This window comes from Myotis nattereri (assembly GCF_964212035.1).
Source record: "Myotis nattereri genome assembly, chromosome: 1".
Classification (NCBI taxonomy): Eukaryota; Metazoa; Chordata; class Mammalia; order Chiroptera; family Vespertilionidae; genus Myotis; species Myotis nattereri.
In genome coordinates, this window is record NC_138075.1 from 182,528,616 (window position 1) to 182,551,105 (window position 22,490).

Sequence of the window (22,490 nt, forward strand, 5' to 3'; positions counted from 1 at the left end):
AATTCTAGCTCGACAGTTCAAAATTATGAAGATATTACTCCATTGACTTTTGATTTGTCTTTCCTTGGTCTTTGCACTTTTATTACAACATATCCAGATCTAAATTTATTTGTATTCATCCTGTTTGGCCCTTGGGATATACTTTCAATCCAAGGCCTCATATCTTTCTTTCTTTTTTAAAAAAAAATATATTTTTTATTAATTTTTTTTATTTTTTTACAGAGAGGAAGGGAGAGGGATAGAGAGTTAGAAACATCGATGAGAGAGAAACATCCATCAGCTGCCTCCTGCACACCCCCTACTGGGGATGTGCCCGCAACCAAGGTACATGCCCTTGACCGGAATCCAACCTGGGACCTTTCAGTCCACAGGCCAACGCTCTATCCACTGAGCCCCCACACCCCTTTCCCCCCCAAGAATAGTCAGTCCATTCCCTTTCTATGTCCCTGATTCTATTATAATCACCAGTTCATACTGTTCATCAGATTATTTATTCACTTGATTTTTAGATTCACTTGTTGATAGATGCATATTTGTTGTTCATAATTTGTATCTTTACCTTTTTCTTCTTCTTCCTCTTCTTAAAGGATACCTTTCAGCATTTCATATAATCCTGGTTTGGTGGTGATGAACTCCTTTAGCTTTTTCTTATCTGTGAAGCTCTTTATCTGACCTTCACTTCTGAATGATAGCTTTGCTGGATAAAGTAATCTTGGTTGTAGGTTCTTGGTATTCATCACTTTGAACATTTCTTGCCACTCCCTTCTGGCCTGCAAAGTTTCCATTGAGAAATCAGCTGACAGCCATATGGGTACTCCCTTGTAGGTAACTGACTTTCTTTCTCTTGCTGCTTTTAGGATACTCTCTTTGTCTTTTGCTCTTGGCATTTTAATTATGATGTGTCTTGGTGTGGCCCTCTTTGGATTCCTTTTGTTTGGGGTTCTCTGCACTTCCTGGACTTGTAAGTCTATTTTTTTCACCAGGTAGGGGAAGTTTTCTGTCATTATTTCTTCAAATAGGTTTTCAATATCTTGCTCTCTCTCTTCTTCTGGCACCCCTATAATTCAGATGTTGGTACGCTTGAAGCTGTCCCAGAGGCTCCTTACACTATCTTCGTATTTTGGGACTCTTTTTTTCATTTTGCTTTTCCGATTGGGTGTTTTTTTGCTTCTTCGTATTTCAAATCTTTGACTTGATTCTTGAGATCCTCTGGTCTGCTGTTGGGAGTCTGTATAATATTCTTTATTTCAGTCGGTGTATGCTTAATTTCTAGTTGGTCCTTTATCACAACAACGAGGGTCTCACTAGATTTCTTGAGGATCTCACTACATTTATCGGCGGTTTCTAGAAAATTCTTGAAAAACCGAAAAAGTGTGGTTTTGAACTCTATATCCAGTAGTTTGCTTTCCTCCATTTCTGTCATTTGTGTCCTGTTTCTTTGTCTCGGCATTTTTTATGCTTTGCTGTGTTGATAGAGTGGCTTTCTGTGCTAAGTGTCCCAGTTACCTGAGGTAGACACTCTTGGTGCACCCCCTTGTGGTCTTTGTGCACAGTCTTGTTGTAGGTAAGCCTTGATTGTTGTAGGTAAAACTGGGAGGATTTGACCTCCAGGCCAATTGGCTGTGAGAATCAGCTGTGTCTATGGTGGGAGAACTTCTGTGCTGAAGACACCCTATGGGGCAAGACTTGCTTCAGTGGGGCTTTGGTGTTCACAGAGTCTGCCCCCTGAGTGTGTCCCTTATAGATCTGAGGAGTTGTAATTGGATGGTCCCACTCTGACCACTGGATACACTGGCTCTTGGATCTAAGGAGGTGCTAATCTAGCCTTTGCCTGAGGCCACCCAGCAGAAGCCAGCTATAAAGCAATGCAAGTTGCCCTGGGGCCTTGGGGCAGCTGCAGTTTGTTAAGTAATTTTCAGATTACAAAGGGCCAGGCCGTTCATATGCAAAAGCCTCTGTGCAGGGCTTGGGTGGGGCGGGGTCCCAGGGGATCAACAGGGCAGGCCGAGTGAGCCAGCAGTATGGCTGCTCTCAGTCCTGCCTTCAGAGGTCCTGGCAATCGCCGCGAGTGCCTCTGAGAGAAAGCTGCCCTCGAGTTCCGACTGATGCCAGACAGTCCCGTTTCTCCTGTATGAGTCTGGGCCCCCAGAGACTCGCCCGGAACTGTAGCTCAGAGCCTGAGACTCCCTCCCGATTGAAAAAGACAATCGTGTCCTCAGCCGCCAGCCCTCTCCGCATGCACCTCCACACCTTTGTATTTACTTCAGCACAGCACCTCCTCTGAGTCTCGGTATGCTTTTCTCTTTCCTTTTAGTTGTAGAAATTCCACTCATCCAGCCTTCCTGTGGTTCTGGATGATGTCCGTTCTGTCTTTTAGTTGTATTTTTGAAGTGGTTGTGAGAGGCAGCAATCTCCGGTGTTTACCTATGCCGCCATCTTGGTTTCTCTCCCAAGGCCTCATATCTTTCTTAAATTTTGAAAAACTTTCAGAAATTATCTCTTCATTTACTGCTTCTCTGTAATTTGCTCTATTTTCTCCCTCCCCCCAAAAGAAAAAAAACAACTATTAAACATTTATTGGAGCTTCTCCATCTATTCTCTGTATCTTAATCCTCTCATTTTTAACTTTTCTGAGCTTATCTATATATATAAAAGGTTAAGTGACCGACCGTACATACATCCGTACGTCAACCAACCGACTGACCAACCGGCCGGTACATATGACACACACTGGCAATTTAAAAATAAATGTTGACTTGTGCATGCGTGATACATATAAAGCTTTTGCTGGCACCAATTGCACGTGTGTTTTAATTTAAAATACTATATTATATAATTTTTTTTTGCAGTAACCTAACTACCGCACGAATCTTTCTTCTAATTAATTTCCTTTCAATGTGCACGAATCCGTGCACCGGGCCACTAGTATTTGTATAAATTCCTTAGAACTATCTTCCAATTAACTAATTATCTCTTGACACCCAAGAGAAGCTCCCCATTAATTTGGGACAGACACCTGTTCTGAGGGGCGACAGAGTTAATGCTCTGTCATGAATATTAAGAGATGAACATATCTGTCCAGAGCTTGTCTGTCAGGCTATTAATAATGCTAAATTAGATCATTGTCAATTACAATAAGTCTATGGCAATTTCTAAACTTCCATGTAGAATACCCTTTTTCAAAAAAGAAAGAGGGATTTTGGCTTTTGCCTCTATCAAAATTGACCTGAGGGTCAGGAGCCTATTTTCCCCATCTTGATTCAGTCCCTAACCAATATCACCCTTGTGTCACATGTGAATGAGATTCTGTGGATAGCCTGCTCCTCCTAGTTGAGTCTCAAGAAGTCCTGATCATTTGGGGGAAAAAAAACAACCCATTAAAATCAAATTTGATCCTCTTGTCTCTTTCTTGTGCTTATTAATTACAGGTCACTTGGCTGGTGGACAACAGACAAATGCAATATGATTAATGGAACAGACGGTGATACTTTTCACCCACTAATAACGAAAGACGAAGTCCTTTATGTCTTTCCATCTGATTTTTGCAGGTAAGAACTTTAAAAATACCTTTGACTGCAAGACCACCCAAAGTGTGAGGAATCTATGTAGCTATACTTATGAGGCATGGATATTCATGGTTAGTCCCTGATAAATGATGATGGCATATTGAGAGACGGTGCGGAGCAGTGGTTTGCAGCATGGGCCTCAGAGCCTGACTGCATTGGTTCAAATACCAGCTCTACCACTTACAGCTGTGTGGCCTTGGGAACGTTACTGAATGACTCTGCCTCACTTTCCTCATTTGTAAATGAGGCTACAAATAGTTGCCTACCTTGAGAGTTGTTATGAGGACAAATGAATTGCTGTTAGCAAAATACTTAGCCCAGAGCTTGTCACCCAGCAAATAAAATTAAGTGCTAGCTATTAGTTAATATGATATTCAAGCATGAAATTTGACCTGATCTTTTTCCAGTCAACAGATAATCTCTACATAAAAGATAAATAAATCGTACTGGTTCTCCATAATTTAGAGTTTATAGGTATTTGCTTAGCTATAACCTTGCCATTGATCATATCTATTCTCACTCGCCCTGTAATCTCTCCCTCTCTACCGCCAGCTCCTTCTCGACAAATAAACATGATTATGTCTTTGTGGGAAGAGGGGCACCCTGCTCCACACCCTGATCCCCATCTCCCACTGTGCTTTCCCACCCATCACCCTTGAACTACAGCCTCCAGTTCCTCCCCCACTCACTCTTTCAAGGCTTTTTATGAAACTCCTCTAAATCAGATGACCGGGTCACGCTTGACACGGTTGATTCAATATTCTCAAGAATTGCTGTTCTTTGAGTGTTTCATAGCTCACAGAATTGCACCACCTACCCAGTCAGCCCTGCCAGACACACTGGGGACACTGTAAATATCCCTCCTCTCTTGCATTTAGTTGGTCACCAAATGCTATCTGTTCCTCCTCAGAAATAGCTCTTGCATTCACCCTCACCTCTCCACCCCGCTATCTGTGCCATGGTTGAGACCAGCAATTTTCCAACCCTTTTCATCTCATGACACAAACTAATTACTAAAATTCTATGACACACACAAAATATATTTTTTTTGCCCATCTGACCAAAAAAAGGAAAGGTATAATTTTGATTCTTTCAAACCAGACGGCTACTGTGGTGTTGGATGTTGTCATTTTTTTTATTTGACAATCTAAGGGAAAAGAGGTCAGTGCCCCTGACTAAATAGTCAGGTATTACATGTTTTATAAATTCTTTCAGCACACCGGTTGAAAAATCACTGGTTTAGACCCTTTCCAGCTGGCTGCTCCATTTAATAAATATTTGTGGAAGCACCAAAGGAATTGAAAACGCACTGGTGTGCAATGAATGGAACAAGGGAACCTAGAAGGGCAGTAGGAGGCTTCTTTTAAAAAGATTTGGCACACAGAGGAAACACATTCTTATCTGGAAAAACCACTTTGAAGAACCATTTGGCAGTGTTTAGTAAAGCCAAAGACATGTTAAGTCCCTAATTCTGCACTTCTGTCCTACAGAGATTCCCCAGCTTGAATATATATATATATATATATATATATATATATATATATATATATATATATATATACATACATACACACACACACACACATATGCACACACGCGCACGCACACACACACAAAGAGAAATAGACAGAAAATTCATTGCAACATTGTAGTGGTGAAAAATTGAAGCAATCTAAGTGCTTATAAAAGTGAAAGTATAAATAAATTCTAGTATATTTTAAATGCTATATGGTATGATAGGATACCATATAGGATTTAGCATATACAAATCAGAGCTATCTACATTAATGTAAAAAATCTTAAAAATATAATGTTGAATGAAGAAGCAAATTACAGAAAGAGAACATGGCATTCTGTATATAATACTTTAAAACAGCCAACAGTGCCACATACTGTTTATGAATATGTCCATATGGAAAAGCATAAAGATCTCATGGGAAGAGTAAACCCCAGATTCAGGATAGTGGTTTCTTCTGGGGATACCGAGAAGGACTAGAATCAGGAGTGTTATACAGAGAGCTGCAGTTGTACCCATAACATATTTTTTATTTATCTGAGTAATATTTGTTATAAAAGGTATTTATTATAGCATTTTCTCAATTCTGTTTGCCTAAAATATTTCATTTTTAAAAATACTATTGGGGTGGGGGGATGTGAGTGGAAGGCAATTTCCATGTTATTCATAACCCTGCCAGAGGTGTATCTCATCTCTGGTTCAAAGATGAAAAAGTGAGGCCCAGAGAGCACTTCCTCTCAAATGAAGGGCTAAAGGATAGATCAAGACAAAGTGCTTTGTCTGTTACAGGTTTCCCCCACTATCAACAGTAGAATATTCCTATGAAACCTTTTGTAAGCTGATTTGTCATAAAGCAAAGCACTTATCATTAATTTATATGGAAAATATTTTGAGCATTCCAAGACAAAACATAAGCTACCAATAAATACCAAATATGCTTAATTATGTCCAGTTTTATACTAAGCATAAAACCTTTATGAGCTCTCTTAGTCTTTTCTGATACCTTAGGACACATCTTGCTAACAGATGCACAACATGAAATCGAGGTAAAGCACAGATGCTCATAGATGCAGTTCAGAGCTATGGGGCTGGGTGCTGAGATGCTGGGTGACTCCTGGGGGAGAAGCTTGGTGGGGTCACTCTCATTGCTTCCAGTACTTGCTGCCACTATAATGAATGCCTTGCTACAAGACAAATCCAATTTTCTTTTTAAAAAAATATATTTTTATTGATGTCAGAGAGGAAGGGAGAGGGAGAGAGAGATAGAAACATCAATGATGAGAGAGAATCATTGATCAGCTGCCTCCTCCACGCCCCCTACGGGGGGAGCCACAAGGTGGGGCGGGGGGGGGGGGGCTGGGGGGGGGGGTGGCGGCATGTGCCCTGACTGGCTCATGGGTTGACATTCAACCACTGAGTCACGCTGGCCAGGCAAAACAAATGCTATTTTCGCTTTTCACCTTTTCCCATAAAAGCAAAAATCCTCTTCAGATTTCTTTTGGTTAGCAAAAACAAGTACTAATGTAGGCCTTTGGTAGAAGTAAAGTTGCATAAAGCCAACTTCTGAAATTCGGGGTTATACCTGTACTCAGGTGCTATGCAAACATGAGGGTGGTTAGTATTTCAGGGGACCACTGAAACTCCATTCACAACAGAAGGCAGAAATGTGTTGACCTCCATTGAAATCGATGATGGGCAAAATGTGAAACTATTTTCATTTGGGTGAAATGCATATAAAAGCATGTATTCTAGTCAGGAATCTGTCTCACGGGGCACTTGTCCAGGCCAGGCTTTGGCTTTGCTTCTCTCACCCTTGCTTCCTGTTCCTTGCTTCTGCTTCCCCCACACTGGCATGTGTCCCTGCTGGTCTAAACTACTCATTTCCATTCTAAATGTCATCTCTAAAAAAATGTTTTTATTAATTTTAGAGAGAGAGGGGGGAAAGGAGAGGGGGAGAGAGAAAGAGAAACATCGATATGAGAGAGAAACATCCATCACTTGTTTCCCACATACACCCTGACTGGAGATTAAACCCTCAACCTGGGCATGTGCCTTAACTGGGAATTGAACCAGCAACCTTTCCGTGCACAGGATGACACTCAACCAACTGAGCCACACCGGCCAGGGCCTAAATGTCATCTTCTTAATTTTCTACCACGGATTTCTTTTCATGGCCTTGTTTGGATATTCCCACTGTTGCTACCTCTTAAACATCGTTCTCTACAGTTCATCTCCTCCTTTATTACAGGTTGAGTGGGTGGAGCTCCTTTCCAGCTTCGTTTGCATCTTCCCCTTTCGCTTCCCCTAAGCCTTAGCTGTGCTGTCCCTGAGAACTGTCGCTAACGTATTGATTCAGGCCAGATTGTGCTGCCTGCAGCCCACACTGACTTTTTGTTCTTCCTCCCTAACAGGTCAGTGCATATAACTTTCAGTGACTATGAGAGTGTACAGGGACTGCCCGCCTTTCGGTTTACGGTGCCTTACGAAGCATTAGCCAATACCTCCGACAATGCCGGCTTCTGTATACCCGCAGGAAACTGCCTGGGCTCAGGAGTTCTGAATGTCAGCATCTGCAAGAACGGTAAGAGGTGACATGATTCCGAGCGTCTGGGATGGAGGATTGGTGTTCTCCCGCCAAGAGCGTTGTCAGCCCCACAGTAAGGACGATTCTGACCTTGCGAGAACAGCATTTCATAGCCTGGCTATCGAATGGAAAAAAGATAAAATGATTGGCTTTCCTGCAATGGTTTTTATTGGCAGCAGTTTAGAAGTCTTAATAATAGCTCATGTCTACTAGCACTGACTAGGCCAGTGGTCGGCAAACTGCGGCTCACGAGCCACAGGCGGCTCTTTGGCTCCGTGAGTGTGGCTCTTCCACAAAATACCGACTTTTGTGCATGGGCCACGAAGTTTAAATTGCACTGTACATGCACGCCCGCACATGGTATTTTGTGGAAGAGCCACACTCAAGGGACCAAAGAGCCGCATGTGGCTCGCGAGCTGCAGTTTGCCGACCACTGGACTAGGCCCAGTCACTGCTTTACGTACTTTATGTACTTACATATAGTTAATACATGAGAAGCATGACCTGATATCACATTCAAAACAATGCCAAAGGAGGGAGTGGAGAGCTCAGTAATGAAAAAGTACCGATGTTGGTAAAGAGTCTCAATGACTTCAAAGCAAATTTCTCCGTTTTTCTCAATGTCTGAGCTACTCCGCTCCTTTCCATGAACGAGGCAGAATTATCAGTGGTGCAACTGACACAGTAATTGTCTTCATCTTGAGGACTACCTTTAGCAATCATATGCTGCATAATTACTTACAATACCTCTGCTAGAGAGAGAGCCAATGGCCTCTTTTTATAACTGTGGCAACCAGGGATCAGAGCGGGAACTTGATTTTTATCAAATCCTGTCTCCCAGCCAGTCCTTGTTAGAACGAGGGTCTGATATTCATGCTGTGATTCTTCTTAGGCAACAGTTCCTCTTTACAGTTTCTCTTGAGAAATGTGGTAACCCCTTTCTCCCAAATAAAGTTGTCCTTTTCTCCTGGATAAAGGAACATGCTAACTTTTGTCCTCCTGTCCGTTAGTTTGAAAATCTCCTTTTGGGATAAGCCTGAGGTCAGCAGAATCCTCCCTATCCTTGTCTGAGGGGGCAGCGCTTCCCAACCCTGGCCTTGCACCAGGGTTATCTGGAGAACCATTAATCATATCTGTCCAGGGCCCCAGAATCTGTATTTTAACATGAGCTGCTGGTGATCCTTGTGAAGGTGATGCCTGCGTGTTCGGGGAGCACAGTGCCAGGGATCGCGGCTCCCCTCTTCTGGAGATAAGACTAAAGATGAATGGGAACGAGTTTCTGCTCTGACCTGTCCTACTGTCTCACTGGCTGAATAGTGCCCTGTCCACTCAGCCCATGTGCCTCTGGCTCCAGGCATAAGTGTGGATGTATTTTTGTTTTGTTAATGTTCTGCTACCTCAAGAAGTTGATAGCTGAATAAACAGGAATATTCTACTTTGCAACAGTCAATTTTTTCCCTCTTGCCTCTTGTGTATTAATTAGCAAATGTGGACGGAATGTTACGTCTCCAGGATTGCCCTCTAGTGTTTTGAATCCTCGAGTAACAATTTGGATGGTGGGATGAGTGAGTGTTCTGGAGTTGGAGAGATGTGGGGTTGCATCCTATCCTGCTTTCTTGCAAATTGGCCCAGTTGGTTGAGAAGGGCTCTAGACAAATTTCTTCATTCATATAAAAGGGGATAATTATAACTTCCTTAAGCTTGTGTGAAGGTTAGAGATAATAGAGGTAAAACACACAGGACAGTGTCCGGCCCTTAGTAAACCCTCAATAGAGTTTTAAAAATATATTTTAAAGGTGACTATAGGCCACAAAGAAGGAAATGATGGCTTTGTGAAACCAGTAGTAAAGAGCAAAACACTTGTGTGTGTGTGTGTGTGTGACAGATGATGTGTATGTTGAGCTATGGAACTGGTGGATGTGTAAACAGAATGAAATTACTAGCCAATACGCTAATTTCTTCAAAAATATATTTACTAGAAGTAATTATAGGGTCCCTCTCTCCTCCTCAATAGGAAAATCTAGAATAGGTTTTCTTTAATAATTGTTTCCCTACTTCTTTTGTAAAATGAATAGGAAAGGCAAAACACACACACACACACACACACACACACACACACACAACAAACAAACAAACAAAACACAATCAGAGTCTTCATGTGGGCAGACCTTGATCTAGTCTGAGGCTGGGCAGATGTCAGAACCAAGCACAGTCTTAAAACATTCTGCACCAACATATGCTGGAGAACAAAGCCTATCTTAGATAAAGTAAAAACAGAAAAGCAAGCAAAAAAAAAAAAGTCATTTGCTGGTAGAGAATTGTAGTTGAAACGGGGTTTGAAGTGCTTTGAGCTAAAATAAAGCATCCATTATTCAATTAGAATTCTACCTCTGTCACCTGATAGCTGGATGTCCCTGGCTAAATTTTGTCTCTTCTCTGAACCACACTGTCCTCAAATGCAAAATGAATATTTCTAACTTCATAGGGCTGCTGGGAACATTAATTAAAATAATGTGTATAAAGCATTTCCTTTTATAGGTTGAATGTTTGTTAAAGAATAGTTTAGCTGGGACTTCAGTACATATTGTGGAATAAAATATTGAAATGTCAGAAAACGGTGTACGAACCCTGCATGAGGAGGGGTAGAATGGAATTTTAGCCTGCCCTCTCCAACCCAAGTTTACTTATCTGTAGCCTTTTCCCCCTTAGGAACCAGGCTTGTGGTCAGAAACTTTATATTTATCGTCGCCTTTTCAGAACCACATCATTCATTTCTGTTTTCCTTAAAACGCAGGTGCACCTATTATTTTATCCTTCCCACACTTCTACCAAGCAGATCAGCGTTTTGTGTCTGCCATAGATGGCATGCACCCAAATAAGGACCATCATGAGACGTTTGTGGACATTAATCCTGTGAGTAAACACCTCTTTCTGGTAAAAGACCATATGTTTCATTTTGTCTATTCAGTGGTCATAGTTTTGTCCTTAGCTCTCTTAAGTCTACTGTCTCCCTTTCATATACACGCAAATGTAGAAAAAGCTCAGTGCAATGTAATGTATAGCCTCCTATTCTTCCATTTGGAAGGCTGAACTCTGTTGACTTAATGTACAGAAACACCAGCAAACCTGCTTTAACAAAACAGCAACAGTGAACATTCCATCACTGAAAACAAGTGAGATTGGACCCAGGTAACCTGGTCAATCTTCTGTCCCTAGCCTTGGACCTCAACATACATACATTTCTCCCATGGGGGCACAGATCAGCAAGATTGAAGACATTCCTGTTTACTGCCAAAAATGTTTTGGTTAAAATTTAAATACAGGTGTCCCCCCAAACTGTATATAGGTAATGATTAATTCCAGTGGGTTAAATCTGAAAAAGAAGCATTGATTGAGCTATCAGCTGTTAGAATGTGCGTACATTTTTGGGGGACACCTTGTGTATATATTAGCTTCAGTCACTTTTGGCAAACCTCTTCCTTTAAGAGTTTATTATATACTAATCATTTAAAAGGCATCAAGTATGCATACACTTTAATCCTATATTCATAGAAGAGAAAAAAGAAAACCATAAAAGGATATGAGTATCATTTCACAGTGTGACAGTGTCACCAAAAACGCAGTTTGGGCTGCCTGCTGTAATGAAAGCCAAACTTGTGAGACAGGTGCTGATGCGAAAGGAAAGAGATTTATTCAAGTGCCATGACCTGGGAGAATGGTGGACTCCTGTCTCAAAGACCTCTCTCCTTCCAGCTCAAGTCTGTGGTTCTTATAGGGAAGGGGAGGGGAGGGCTTTTTTTCCACCCAATTATCTTTCTAGTTTTTGGCGAGATGGGCCCTGTTCATGCATCTTTCTAGCTTGTGGCGTGTTCAGTGTGAGAACCTCCCCGCTGTGTTGTCTGGGGGAGACTCCCTGGAGCTCCCTGACTGTCTACAGCAGGAATGGGGGATGTCCATCCCATGGGCCGTATAAGACCCACAAAATCACTTGGTCTGGCCCTGCCAAGGCAGTAGGGGTGAGTTAATTAAATGTCTGACCAAATATAGCAGGCTCATGTTTAAGTTGATAATTTTATGTGATGTTATAAATATCCAAATGGCCCTTAGCAGAAAAAAGGTTCCCCACCCCTGGTATACAGTAACAACAGCCTCTCACTATAGGAACTGAATTAAAGGCCAGATGTCTTCATTCTTGGGCTTTTGAACACATGGCACAATATGAGAAAAGCAAAACATTCTCTTAGCACAGCAATTCAGGGGGACTTCACTCTTTGCTACACTCAGTTCACGTGTATCTGAGAAGTCAGTATTCTTATTTTTGTGATTAAGATCAGGTGTGGTTTTCTCCCTTTTCTCTCTTAGCCATCAGTAGGTTCCTTTTCATCAGCCAGACTGTTAGCAGGTGCTTGTTACGAAGGCCGAGGCACAGTCCCATAACCTTAGATGACGGCAGCGGCTGCTCTGCCTGGGTGGGCCTGACCACACCTGGGCACTGTTCTCTGGCAGCGACAACCATCCTTCAGACAGGGTGTCTGTTAAGTCTCCCTTCTGCCGGGGTCCTCTAGGGCTTTGCTGTTCAAAGAGGCAGCATCCTGGGCGCTGGTTAGAAATGCCCAATCTTAGGCCCCACCCCAGACCTACTGAGTCAGAACCTTCATTTTAACAAGAACTCAGGCGCATACTAAACTTGAGAAACACTGGTCTGCCAGGCACCTAAAAATAATCCACATCTATCATCTTGTTCTGGGGTCAGGGTTCCCTGTGCCCCACTGTGCCTATCAATCACGGCAGTGGGCACCTCGTTTATCAGAGCCGCACAGAAATGGTGCGCTATTGGAAACAATTGTGTTTGTGGTTTTAATCATGTTTTCTTTCTACTTCTGTGGTTTGCAGTTGACTGGATTTATCCTAAGAGCAGCCAAGAGGTTCCAAATCAACGTTTATGTCAAAAAAATAGATGGCTTTAGGTAAATTTTGCTTTTTTATACAGAAGCAAAGGGTCGTTTCCCTGCAGTGACTTTCTGGTGGGGTTGATGCTGGGTGGGAGGCAGCCCCCTTCTAAGTCCACTCACCCTTACCCCTCAGGGATGAGGGGTGGCCAGTCTTGGTTTTGTAATTTACTTGTTTTATTTAACCTAATGCATATACAGTGCTTTCCATAAATCAAGCATTGTTCTAAGTACTTTACATATATGGACTCATTTATTTCTCACAATAACCTTATGTTATCCCCATTTCATAGATGAGGAAAACAAGGCACAGAGAAGTTAAATAACTTGCTAGAACTCACACAGCTAGTAAGGCTACAGAATTAGCTCCTGCCACTCCACAAAGCATTCCCCTCGCTTTGACTCTGGTTGCCTCCTTCCTTCCTTCCCCACCGCTCCCGCCCAGGGCCAGCCACAAGCTCCACTCGGTTAGTTAAAATGGCCTCTTGTGTCCAGCCTTTCCTCCCAACTAAAAACCACTACTTAATTAGGATCCCTAAGTACAGTTTCCTGCTCCAACTTTTCAATGGGAATTTTTTTGATATGAGAAAATGCTTATGATTTAATGTTGAATGGAAGAAAGAGGATACAAAACTATGCATAATATCATATATTTATCCTATTCTTTCTGTTGATAAAACTTGGTTGGTTCCCCCATCAAATTTACTAGATTTAAGCCCACAATCACAGATATTTCTAGGAAGCAAATGTGGGTTGCATGAATGCATTTGTCACTTTGTCACCCGTGTGTATTTCTGAGGCAGTATAGTTTAGTAGCTAAGGTCTGGTGCTTTAGATTCAAAGTGGAATTACCATCCTGGCTCTACCGTTTGCTCTGGTGGTCCTGGACAAATTACTCTGAGCCATAATTTACTCTCTTCAACCTGGGACATGGGCTCCTGTGAGAAGTAAATGACATAACGTCCCTGAAAACACTGGTGCGGAGCTGGTAAATGCACACTAAGTGATTTTCCTGGGCTCTTGTGAAGATGACACCTGGCAGCCTGGTCACAAAACATTCTGAGGACTGGCAGCGCTGTTCTGCCAGCCGTAGCCGCCCCTCTGGCTCTTGGGAGAAGTGTAATCATTTTGAGGAATTTGCTTTCAGCATCTTGTGTTTTGATAAACAGTGTACATGAATGTGCAACACTTGGAATTGCTACACTGATAGACTGGAATCGAACTTCTGAACAAGATGTGTTCTCAAAGATCACTAACAAGTCTCTTTAAATTCTGAGTAATTTAATGAAATAAGTGTGCTGGCATCTGCCTGTAAGCGTGTCTCTCCAGACCAGTGTGCCCTCACCATCAGGATGTCTCTAAAAGATCTCATCTTTTGTCCCTGCAGTGAAACGGGCAACATCCGAACCATGGTTTTCCCAGTGATGTATGTCAATGAGGTGAGTCCTGGGAGAGGGCCTCGGGCTGGCTTTACCTGTGGAAGCTGGGGAACGTTCCATGTCGAAGTCTACTGTTGTAGCTGTGTGTCATGCTAGATGTGAGGGGAAAGGTGATTTTTAAAAACCTGTCTGTCCTCTGAAAATTTCTTTCTGTGTTCACACGAATGCACTTGATGTCTGAGATTTGAAAATGAATGGAAAGAAGTTTCCCTTCTTGAGCACGTTGTTTGGGTAAAACTTCCTCCTGGGAAGCTGGCGGTGCAAGAAACAAAATGGAAAGGTCCCTGAAGCAATGCCAGCCACTGTTGAAACAATAAAGTCAACACGCAGAGAGATGTTCCAGTGAACCCTTCTGTGTGTCTCCTCCTTTGAAACCCCACCAGTTTGTAAAATGTCGTCAGCTTACTGTGCATTAGCTGAGGAGGAGGGAAGAGGGAACAATTAAAATGATTGGCAACATTAATAAAAATTGTGTGTGAGGTGGTTAAAGAAATGGTTCCATTGCTCTGGTGGTGCCTCCAGTGGTTAGCGTGTCAGCTGGAGCACCCCTGTCAGGTACCTGGGTTGCAGGTTTGATCCCTGGCCCTGGTCAGGAGTGTGCGGTGGGCAACCAGTCGATGTGTCTCTCTCACACCAATCCCTCTCACATCTCTCTCTCTCTCTTTCTTCCTCTCTCTCTCTCTCCCTGTCCCCACCCCTTCCTCCTTTCCACTCTCTCTGAAAAAATCAATGGGAAAACACTTTCCAGTGAAGATTAACCAAAAAATAAAATAAAATAAGAAATGGTTAAACAAATGTGATATATGCCCATTAAATTTCAGTGATACATGGTTGCCTCAGCCTTCATCGTAGCATAGAGTTTCTTCTACGTTCTGGTAAACAAATATGTAAGAAACAGATCCTGTCTTAGTTCAAACGAAAGGAGTTTCCCTGAAAAATACTTCTTTTGCAGTATACCCACAGAAATATTACCGCTGGGCCCTGGCTGGGTAGCTCAGTGGGTTAGACCAGAATCCCAATAGGCCAAGGTTTTGATTTCTTCCCGGGTCAGGCCACATACGAGAAGCAACCAATGAATGCATAAATGAATAGAACAACAAATCTATTTTTCTCTCTCCCTTTCTCTCTAAATAAATAGTAAATAAATAAATGAAATATTATCCTAAATGTTAGGTGTAAATTGAAGTTTTGTTAATAAAAGCATATTATGAAAGCTCAGAAAACACCCATTTAAGACACAATGATAATATTTTTCTGAATCACACATCACATTGACTATAGTTCTGCCTCCTCAGTTTCCCTCTCTCTTCAACCTGGTTTCGAGAGGGGAAATTGTGGGTTTCCCCCTTAATAAATCTCAATTGACTGGCTTTTGTTGTAAATAGCAGCATTTTTAAAAGTGTTTATTATTTTTTTCTTTTCCTTAAAAATACTTGTTCTTTCCAGAAAATTTCGTAACACAGATTAAAGCAAGAAAAGGGGGAAAAAGTAAAATAACTTTTCACAAAACCTGAGTCAGACTGATATATTGTCTTTAATTTGCTTCATTTTCCTTGCCAATGTGTTGTAAAATGTTTGCTGATAACAACTTTGTAAAAAATAACTGAGTGGTTTACATTTTGTAAAACTAATGTGTGCTCTTTAAAGAAAGAAAAGAGAAAAAGAAAAAGGGAGAAGGAAGGAAGGAAGGAAGGAAGGAAGGGAGTTAATGAATAATGTCCCCTCTGGTTATACTAATTTATAAATGGATTTTCAGGATCTCTGGTTTGCTAACAGGAGAACGTACCCAAATTGCATTTAATGATTTGGAAGAAAGATAGCAAGAAGAAGTTATACCCTGGATGTTTGGTAATCAAGGCAATACCATTCTCTTGTTCCTAGAGTGTTGTCATTGACAAAGAGAATGCAAGCCGCCTGAAGTCTGTGATTAACACTACTTCCATCATCAGCAACGTACCCTACATGGTCATGGCGCTGGGTGTGTTCTTCGGTTTGATCTTCACCTGGCTTGCCTGCCGAGGACAGGGATTCATGGATGAGGTGAGCAGAGGCTGGAGGAACTTCTCACTGGATAACTTTAAAATTCAGCTGGGCTTCCCTGACGGGCTGCCAGCTGGCTCATTAGGGTGGATTCTGAGCCTTTATGCCGGGCACAGCGATTTCATGCTTATATTACTGCTGGACAAAACAAGAAGCAAGGAGGAGAGATAGAATGGGACTGTCCAGTGTTTGGGGCTCCTGTGGAGGGAATGGAACCCCTGGGAGTAAGCTTTCCGTGTTCGGAAGTAGCCTGAAGGAAAAGGAAGACTGTATACTATATCACCGCTGAGTGCCTGGCATTTGCTGTCAGACTGCCTAGGTTCAAATCCCAGTGCTGCCGCTTAGTCCCTGTGTGTCCCTAGAAGCGGTGCCTCAGTTTCTCCACCTATAAAATGAGAGACTGTGCGAGCCTCCTTTAGGAGTTTTCCGTGAGGATTCGGTGACTCAAACATAAAGCACTTGGCCCAGTGCTAGTGTTTAGTAAGAGCTTAGTAAACATTAGCTACAGGATCAAAGAAAAACAGCTCAAACGTCGCAGGGCAAGGCAACCAGGACCTGCTTGGGAAGAATCTGTGATATCATCAAAGACCCACCTCTGAGTCGTCATTGCCTCATAAACGATTAGCACAGGGGTGGTAGCTCCTTTCCTGGAGGGACGGGAGCAACCCCAATGGATGGGATCCCACAGCGGGGTGGGCTTCCCACTGACCAGCAGGCCAACCCAGGGTCTAAATACCTTCAGTGAGCCTGTCTGTAGGAGCCTTTCTCAGATTCTCAGCAGCTTCCCGTTTAGCCATAAAGGCTGTTTATTTTTCCCCCTAGCCGCCTCAGCTCATTGTCTGAGCCCCATGTGAAGCAGGAAATGATAGGTTGAAACCACCTGAATAATAGTAACACAGATTTCCCCTTCTTCCACGTCCTTCCATTATGTTTCTTAACCCGTGCCCATCATGTTACACTGAATTAGGTGTGAGGCCATTTCTTTTTTTTTTTCTTCCAGTTTTTTAAAATTTTATTTTTCAGTTATAGTTTGCATTCAATATTATTTTGTATGAGTTTCAGGTGTATAGGATAGTGGTTACACAATCATACACTTTAAAAAGTGCCCCCCCTCCCCCTTTCCAGTACCCACTGGCACCATACTTAGTTATCACAATATGGTTGCCTATATTCCCTGTGCTGTACTTCATATTTTGCCATTTCTACCTGTGGATCTCACTTCCAGCCTGACCTTTCCATAAGCACAGATGAAAGCCCATGTAGATGTTATCACTGCTCCTACAATTAACCATCTCCACGTATTCAACAAGCAAGCAATGACTGAGCGAGACTTTCTTCTCTGGAAGATTTCCAATCAGGAAGGAGGCAAATTCAATTGAGTGTGATGAGGGTTACAGTCCGAATCAGTACAGGGAACGGGACTGACTGCTCTGGGATCTGGGGTGGGGTGGTCAGGACAGGCCTCCTCAAGAGGGTTAGGCCTGAATGTTAAAGAAAAATCAGGCTGAGAGAAGAGAGAGGTGAGGGGGACGACCCATGACCTACAGCCTTCCAATCAGTCTTTCCTCCTTCCGTCTCCCCTTCCCCCGCCCCCTACTTTTCACGTGGAAACATGTTTCTGACCTGGAGGCCTAACTTTGCTGTCCTCTCCTTTCTGCGTCGCAGGGAACTGCAGATGAAAGAGCACCCCTCATACGAACCTAACCCTGGCCTGAGCTTCGCGAAGGAACCGTGGTGAGCTGTCCTCATCTGGATCAGACGTGGAAACCATCGCGTTCTCACAGGCTCTTTGCCTGTTGAGAGAAGGAAGGGGACCAGAACTGGCAAGTGATGAGAGCATTTGGCCGGAGCTCAAAGAACAGGTTGATTTAGCCACTGGGCTCTCTCAGATCCGTGGTCCCTGGCAAAGGGTTTTGTTTTTCATGTGTCTAGCAAGTATTTAATAAACTCTTGTATAGTAATTTTATTGTTGTTGGGTGCTGGTAGCTCCAGAATTTTGTGACCACTGTTGTGGTTATAATGTCTGCATCACTTGTTAATGCTACTTGGTCTAACCTTATTCAGTATGCTTCATTCACTAAACTTTGTACTCCAAATACATAAATACCATTTTCTTGTTGTATTCCTCCATTCCTGTCATCCCAAAACCAGAATTAGAGTTCGGAGCCCAGGGTAAAATGGTAGCCTTGTTGAGTACATCATTCAAATGCACCCAATTTCCTCTTTTAAAAAAAGTTATATATTGCATTCTGTGTTATTTGTCAATTCATCATTCCTCCAGGAAAATAATTTGGTCTTCTACTTTCATACCTGGTAAGAACCTAGTGAGGAAGGGGGTGGGTGGAGTGAGGCACCTAATGAGTCCATAGTGATAAATACCTGAGGATTTTTTACTTGTACTTTTGTGAACTGAAAGAATGCAGAGATAATGTTGGTGGGGACAGTGCAGATATTTCCATATAGAGTAGAACTAAATGCTAGTTCTGAGATTTGTGGATAGCTTGTTATTTTAGTTAAAATGATCTTGATGTGGAAAGGTGCTCCTGGAAGAATGTAATCAATAACTGACACCCCCCCAATCACCCTTGCCAAATAAAACACTATCAATTACAGTACTGTTGATTATTTGTAAAATTATTTATGAGTATAGGAAGTCCATGCATCTACAGCCTAAGTGGCACATAAATTTCAGGAGGTCTGACTACACCGAAGAGATGTTTCTTTTGGGACAGTGTTTTTGGTTACTTTGAAATCGTTTTTATAAGTTGTTCTTTCCTCAGTTTCGGTTCCTTTTGTTGTTTTGGGGCTCACTGTCACTTACTGAAGAGAGAAAAATGTGCCCTACACTTCCTGTGACAATCATCTTGCTGACAGAATGACACTATTTTAAAATATTGCACAGTAAGTACTTTATAAAGTTCTGTTGGGACCAGAGCGAAGTCACCTCTCTTGATAAGACCTTTTGGTTTCCGGTGTGACCTAAATCAGAGGACTGGGAACCATCCTATGTTACAGAATTCAAGCTTATTTAAGGGCAATTTTTTTTTAATTCTCAAAATTTAATATTTTTGATTGAGAAATCTACACAGTTATCTGGCAAAGTGCACAGAGAATTTCTTAACAACTGAATAATTCTATAGGAGTTGTTTAAAACTGGATTTCAGTGTAAGCAAATTAAGAAAAAAAAGCTGTGGATTTCACAAATACAGCCTCTGATCCCTGTATAGAGTAATAAATCGCTTTAGCTTATTTGCCCCAACTCTCCCTCTGTACACTAAAGCAACATGTAATATGTTTCCCTTCTTGAAGGGGCAATTTGTTAAAATCTTAACATCTCTATTAAAGTAAGATAGAACCTATAGTTACCCCAAATCAACAAAATGTGAAAAACTAATTTGAAAATGTTTTATCTTCAATAATGCCAAACATCTAGATTTTTTTAAGTTTATCAATATGTAACTAGATAACTGACATATCTTATTCTTTTCCACACTAATAAACCTGATAAGCCAGTGTTTACTCATTAGTTCATCCTATTATCGGGATATAATCATCTGTGCGGAGGAAATTTTTAGTGTGAATGTTAACAGTTAATGATATCTACCTTTAGACTGAATCCACAGACAGGAAGACCAAAACCATATTATTCCTATATGATTCTTAAGTTACTTGGCTTAACATCACATTTGATATTTGCCCTCTGAGAAGTCTGTGGCAAACCCATAAACTGCAGTCAAGATTACAGATTGGTTAAGAAGCATGAATGTACTCCCTACTTGGTTTTAGATGAAAATAACAAATTATTCCTCACGCCCACTCTCTTGGAGGCATTTTCCAGGAAAGACCTCCAAAGTCTTTATGATTGTCACAGTCACAGAACCCCGGCGTCGCTGTATTATGATACTCAGCTTAGGGAGGAGCCAAACCGAGAAAGGTTACCTCACTCTCACAAGGAAAACTGGGAGTTGAACACAGGGCAGGGGAAGTAGGCATGGCCACTTTTAGCTCCAGGTCCCCCCTCTCCGCTCCAGGCTTTATTTCCTCACTTCTAGAAAGATCACGAATGGTCAAGTGGAGCAAGTACCATACAACTAACCCCTATTGGGGCTTTTACGTAAGGGAGGCTAATTTTTTATTTACATTGCTCAAGATATGAGTTCTGCAAAAGGTGACCTTCATCCTTGGCCCCCTGGGTGTTATTACTGGAGTTAATTGCTTGTGGCTGACCTGAATGCTCTTCATGTAGCTTGTATAGTTGGTTCATTTCATGTGATTCTTGACATGTTTATCTCTACCCTTAATGCAATGAAGTATTTCACTAATAAAAAACCATTTATATGAAATTGCACTGGAAATTGTATGTTATGTCATCAGACATACAGTTGTCTATGGAATTCTGTTTGAAAGACACTCTTTGCCCTCTTGTCCGATGCAGGCCTGAGTCCCACCCCTTGGGCCACCTCTGATTTCATCTCAACTGTGGTGGACAGTTGGTTGGGGTTGGGGGGTTGGGGTTAGGGTTAGGGTCAGGGTCAGGGTTAGGGTCAGGGTCTCAGGAGCATGGGGAATTCATACTCCCAGGGACATGCTCAAGCAAAGGGGGCAGGAGTGAGCTGATCACTGTCCCAGTCCTCGGAGGGACAGTGCTCAGGCTCATTCTACAAGGTTCCCCAATATGACTGCCCACAGCGGGGACTGCTTCCTGTGACCACCTCTGCATTCCTCGCCTCACACTCCTGGGCCCCTCACTGCTGCTTCCTTCCAAGTAGTCTGCCTGCACTCACACCTGACGCAGGCCTGCTTCCAGGAAATCTCGGATTCTGCTCTGGTTCTTCTCCTATCTCCTGCCACTTCTGCAGTCTGTCTCTTCTCTATACTCCCTCCCTGACAATCCTATTGACTTGCTCTGTTAACCTTCCGCCTCGCATTTCCAAACCACCTGATGGATATCCTCACCCAGCTTGTCTTCAAGTCCAGCAAGTAAAGAAAGGAACTCGTTTTCCCTTGTCTTCTCCCCCAGTTCCCATTGCTGGGGAATGGCATCTCAATTCACCCAGCTGTACACGCCAGGAACCAGGGGCTCCAGCTACATTCTCCGTCTCCTTCCCGCTGCATCCCATCCGTCAAGCGCTTTGCGTGCTTCCCGGTCTCTGTTCCTACTGTTAAGGGTTCACTCAGCGAGATAGACCACCGACTCAGAATTTAAATTTAAGAGCCTTTATTAAGCTGGCCAGCTGACTGCAGTTACAGCACCCTGCCGAAGCAGAGGCTGAACTGCAGCCCTGATTTCCATGGCCAGTGACTACAGTTACAGCACCCTGCCGGAGCAGGGGCCGAACTGCAGTGCTGACTGCAAGAGTTACATTTTATTATCAAATTTTTTCTGTGGAGGCCCAGAGAAAAATGTGTCTTTTAAATTCTGGGCCCCCCAGTATGGAGGAAACTCTCTTTATACTTTTTCCAATCCTTTGTCTCCCAAATTTGGAATGAGACTTCCGGGCCTTCTGGGAAAGAAGGCCTGCATGCTGGGAAGGGGCCATGAGACCATATCTCAAGGCCTGGCCTGATGTCAGTACCTTCCTATCTGTGTGTTTTAGGAACAGACAGCATAGCATGACCCGTCTGGCCAAAGCACCAGATATGTGGCCCAGCACACTACTGTCCTCACCCTAACACAGCAGAGCTCTCACTGGGACTCCTGCAATTGCCACTAGAAGCATCATTTAATATTTTGCATAGGTCATCCATTTACATTTTCAAAGACACAGAAGGGATTTATAATGGAAAGTCTCCCTCCACCCATCTCCTAGCCACTCAATGCATCTTTCCAAAAGCCACCAGATACTCATTTTTAAAAATACACCTTCCCAGGAATATTTTATACCAGTATGTGTATTATGTATTCTAGCTCACCCCCCCCCCCACTAAATTGCAGCATACCAATGCAACGCTCTAAATTGTCTTTCCTGTACTTTCAGTTCCAGTTTCACATCTGAAGAGTATTCCTTTGTATAAATTTAACTATTTAAGCCAACCGCTTGTTTCCAATAATTTGGTTTTATAAAGGATGCCGTCCCGAGTAACCTCGTATTCCATAATCTTGCCAAATCGTTTACAAGATAACGTGTGGAGGTCCAAGGACATTTGCAATTTTGATAGCTACCATGGCTTTTTGCTATTTTCATTTTTATTAAAGTTATACAAGCGCACAGATTTAAGAATCAAGTCATTCTACAAGGGTTGTTACATTAAAAAAGCTAGAGAGACATCGTTCTCAGAGGCACCCCATTAGCCCCCTACTTTTAAAAATACCCACTCCCGGGACTCTGCCGGACACACAGCGTCCTGAGTTTCCAGTTTCCGCTTTACCCACTGGCTCCGCTACGGAGGAGGATT

The 22,490-nt window shown here is 42.5% G+C and overlaps 1 protein-coding gene across 1 annotated transcript in view; it reads left to right on the plus strand.

Annotated features, from left to right (window-relative positions):
• The window catches only part of SCARB2 (scavenger receptor class B member 2), a 60,537-nt gene extending 42,479 nt beyond the window's left edge, over positions 1 to 18,058 (plus strand). Inside the window, exons 6-12 of the mRNA XM_081095235.1 lie at positions 3,429 to 3,548; positions 7,494 to 7,663; positions 10,461 to 10,579; positions 12,560 to 12,633; positions 14,003 to 14,054; positions 15,936 to 16,094; positions 17,760 to 18,058. Of these exons, the coding sequence (XP_080951361.1) occupies positions 3,429 to 3,548; positions 7,494 to 7,663; positions 10,461 to 10,579; positions 12,560 to 12,633; positions 14,003 to 14,054; positions 15,936 to 16,094; positions 17,760 to 17,798 (733 nt within the window). The 3' untranslated portion in view covers positions 17,799 to 18,058. The remainder of the gene's footprint in view (positions 1 to 3,428; positions 3,549 to 7,493; positions 7,664 to 10,460; positions 10,580 to 12,559; positions 12,634 to 14,002; positions 14,055 to 15,935; positions 16,095 to 17,759) is intronic.
• The last annotated feature ends 4,432 nt before the right edge of the window (positions 18,059 to 22,490 follow it).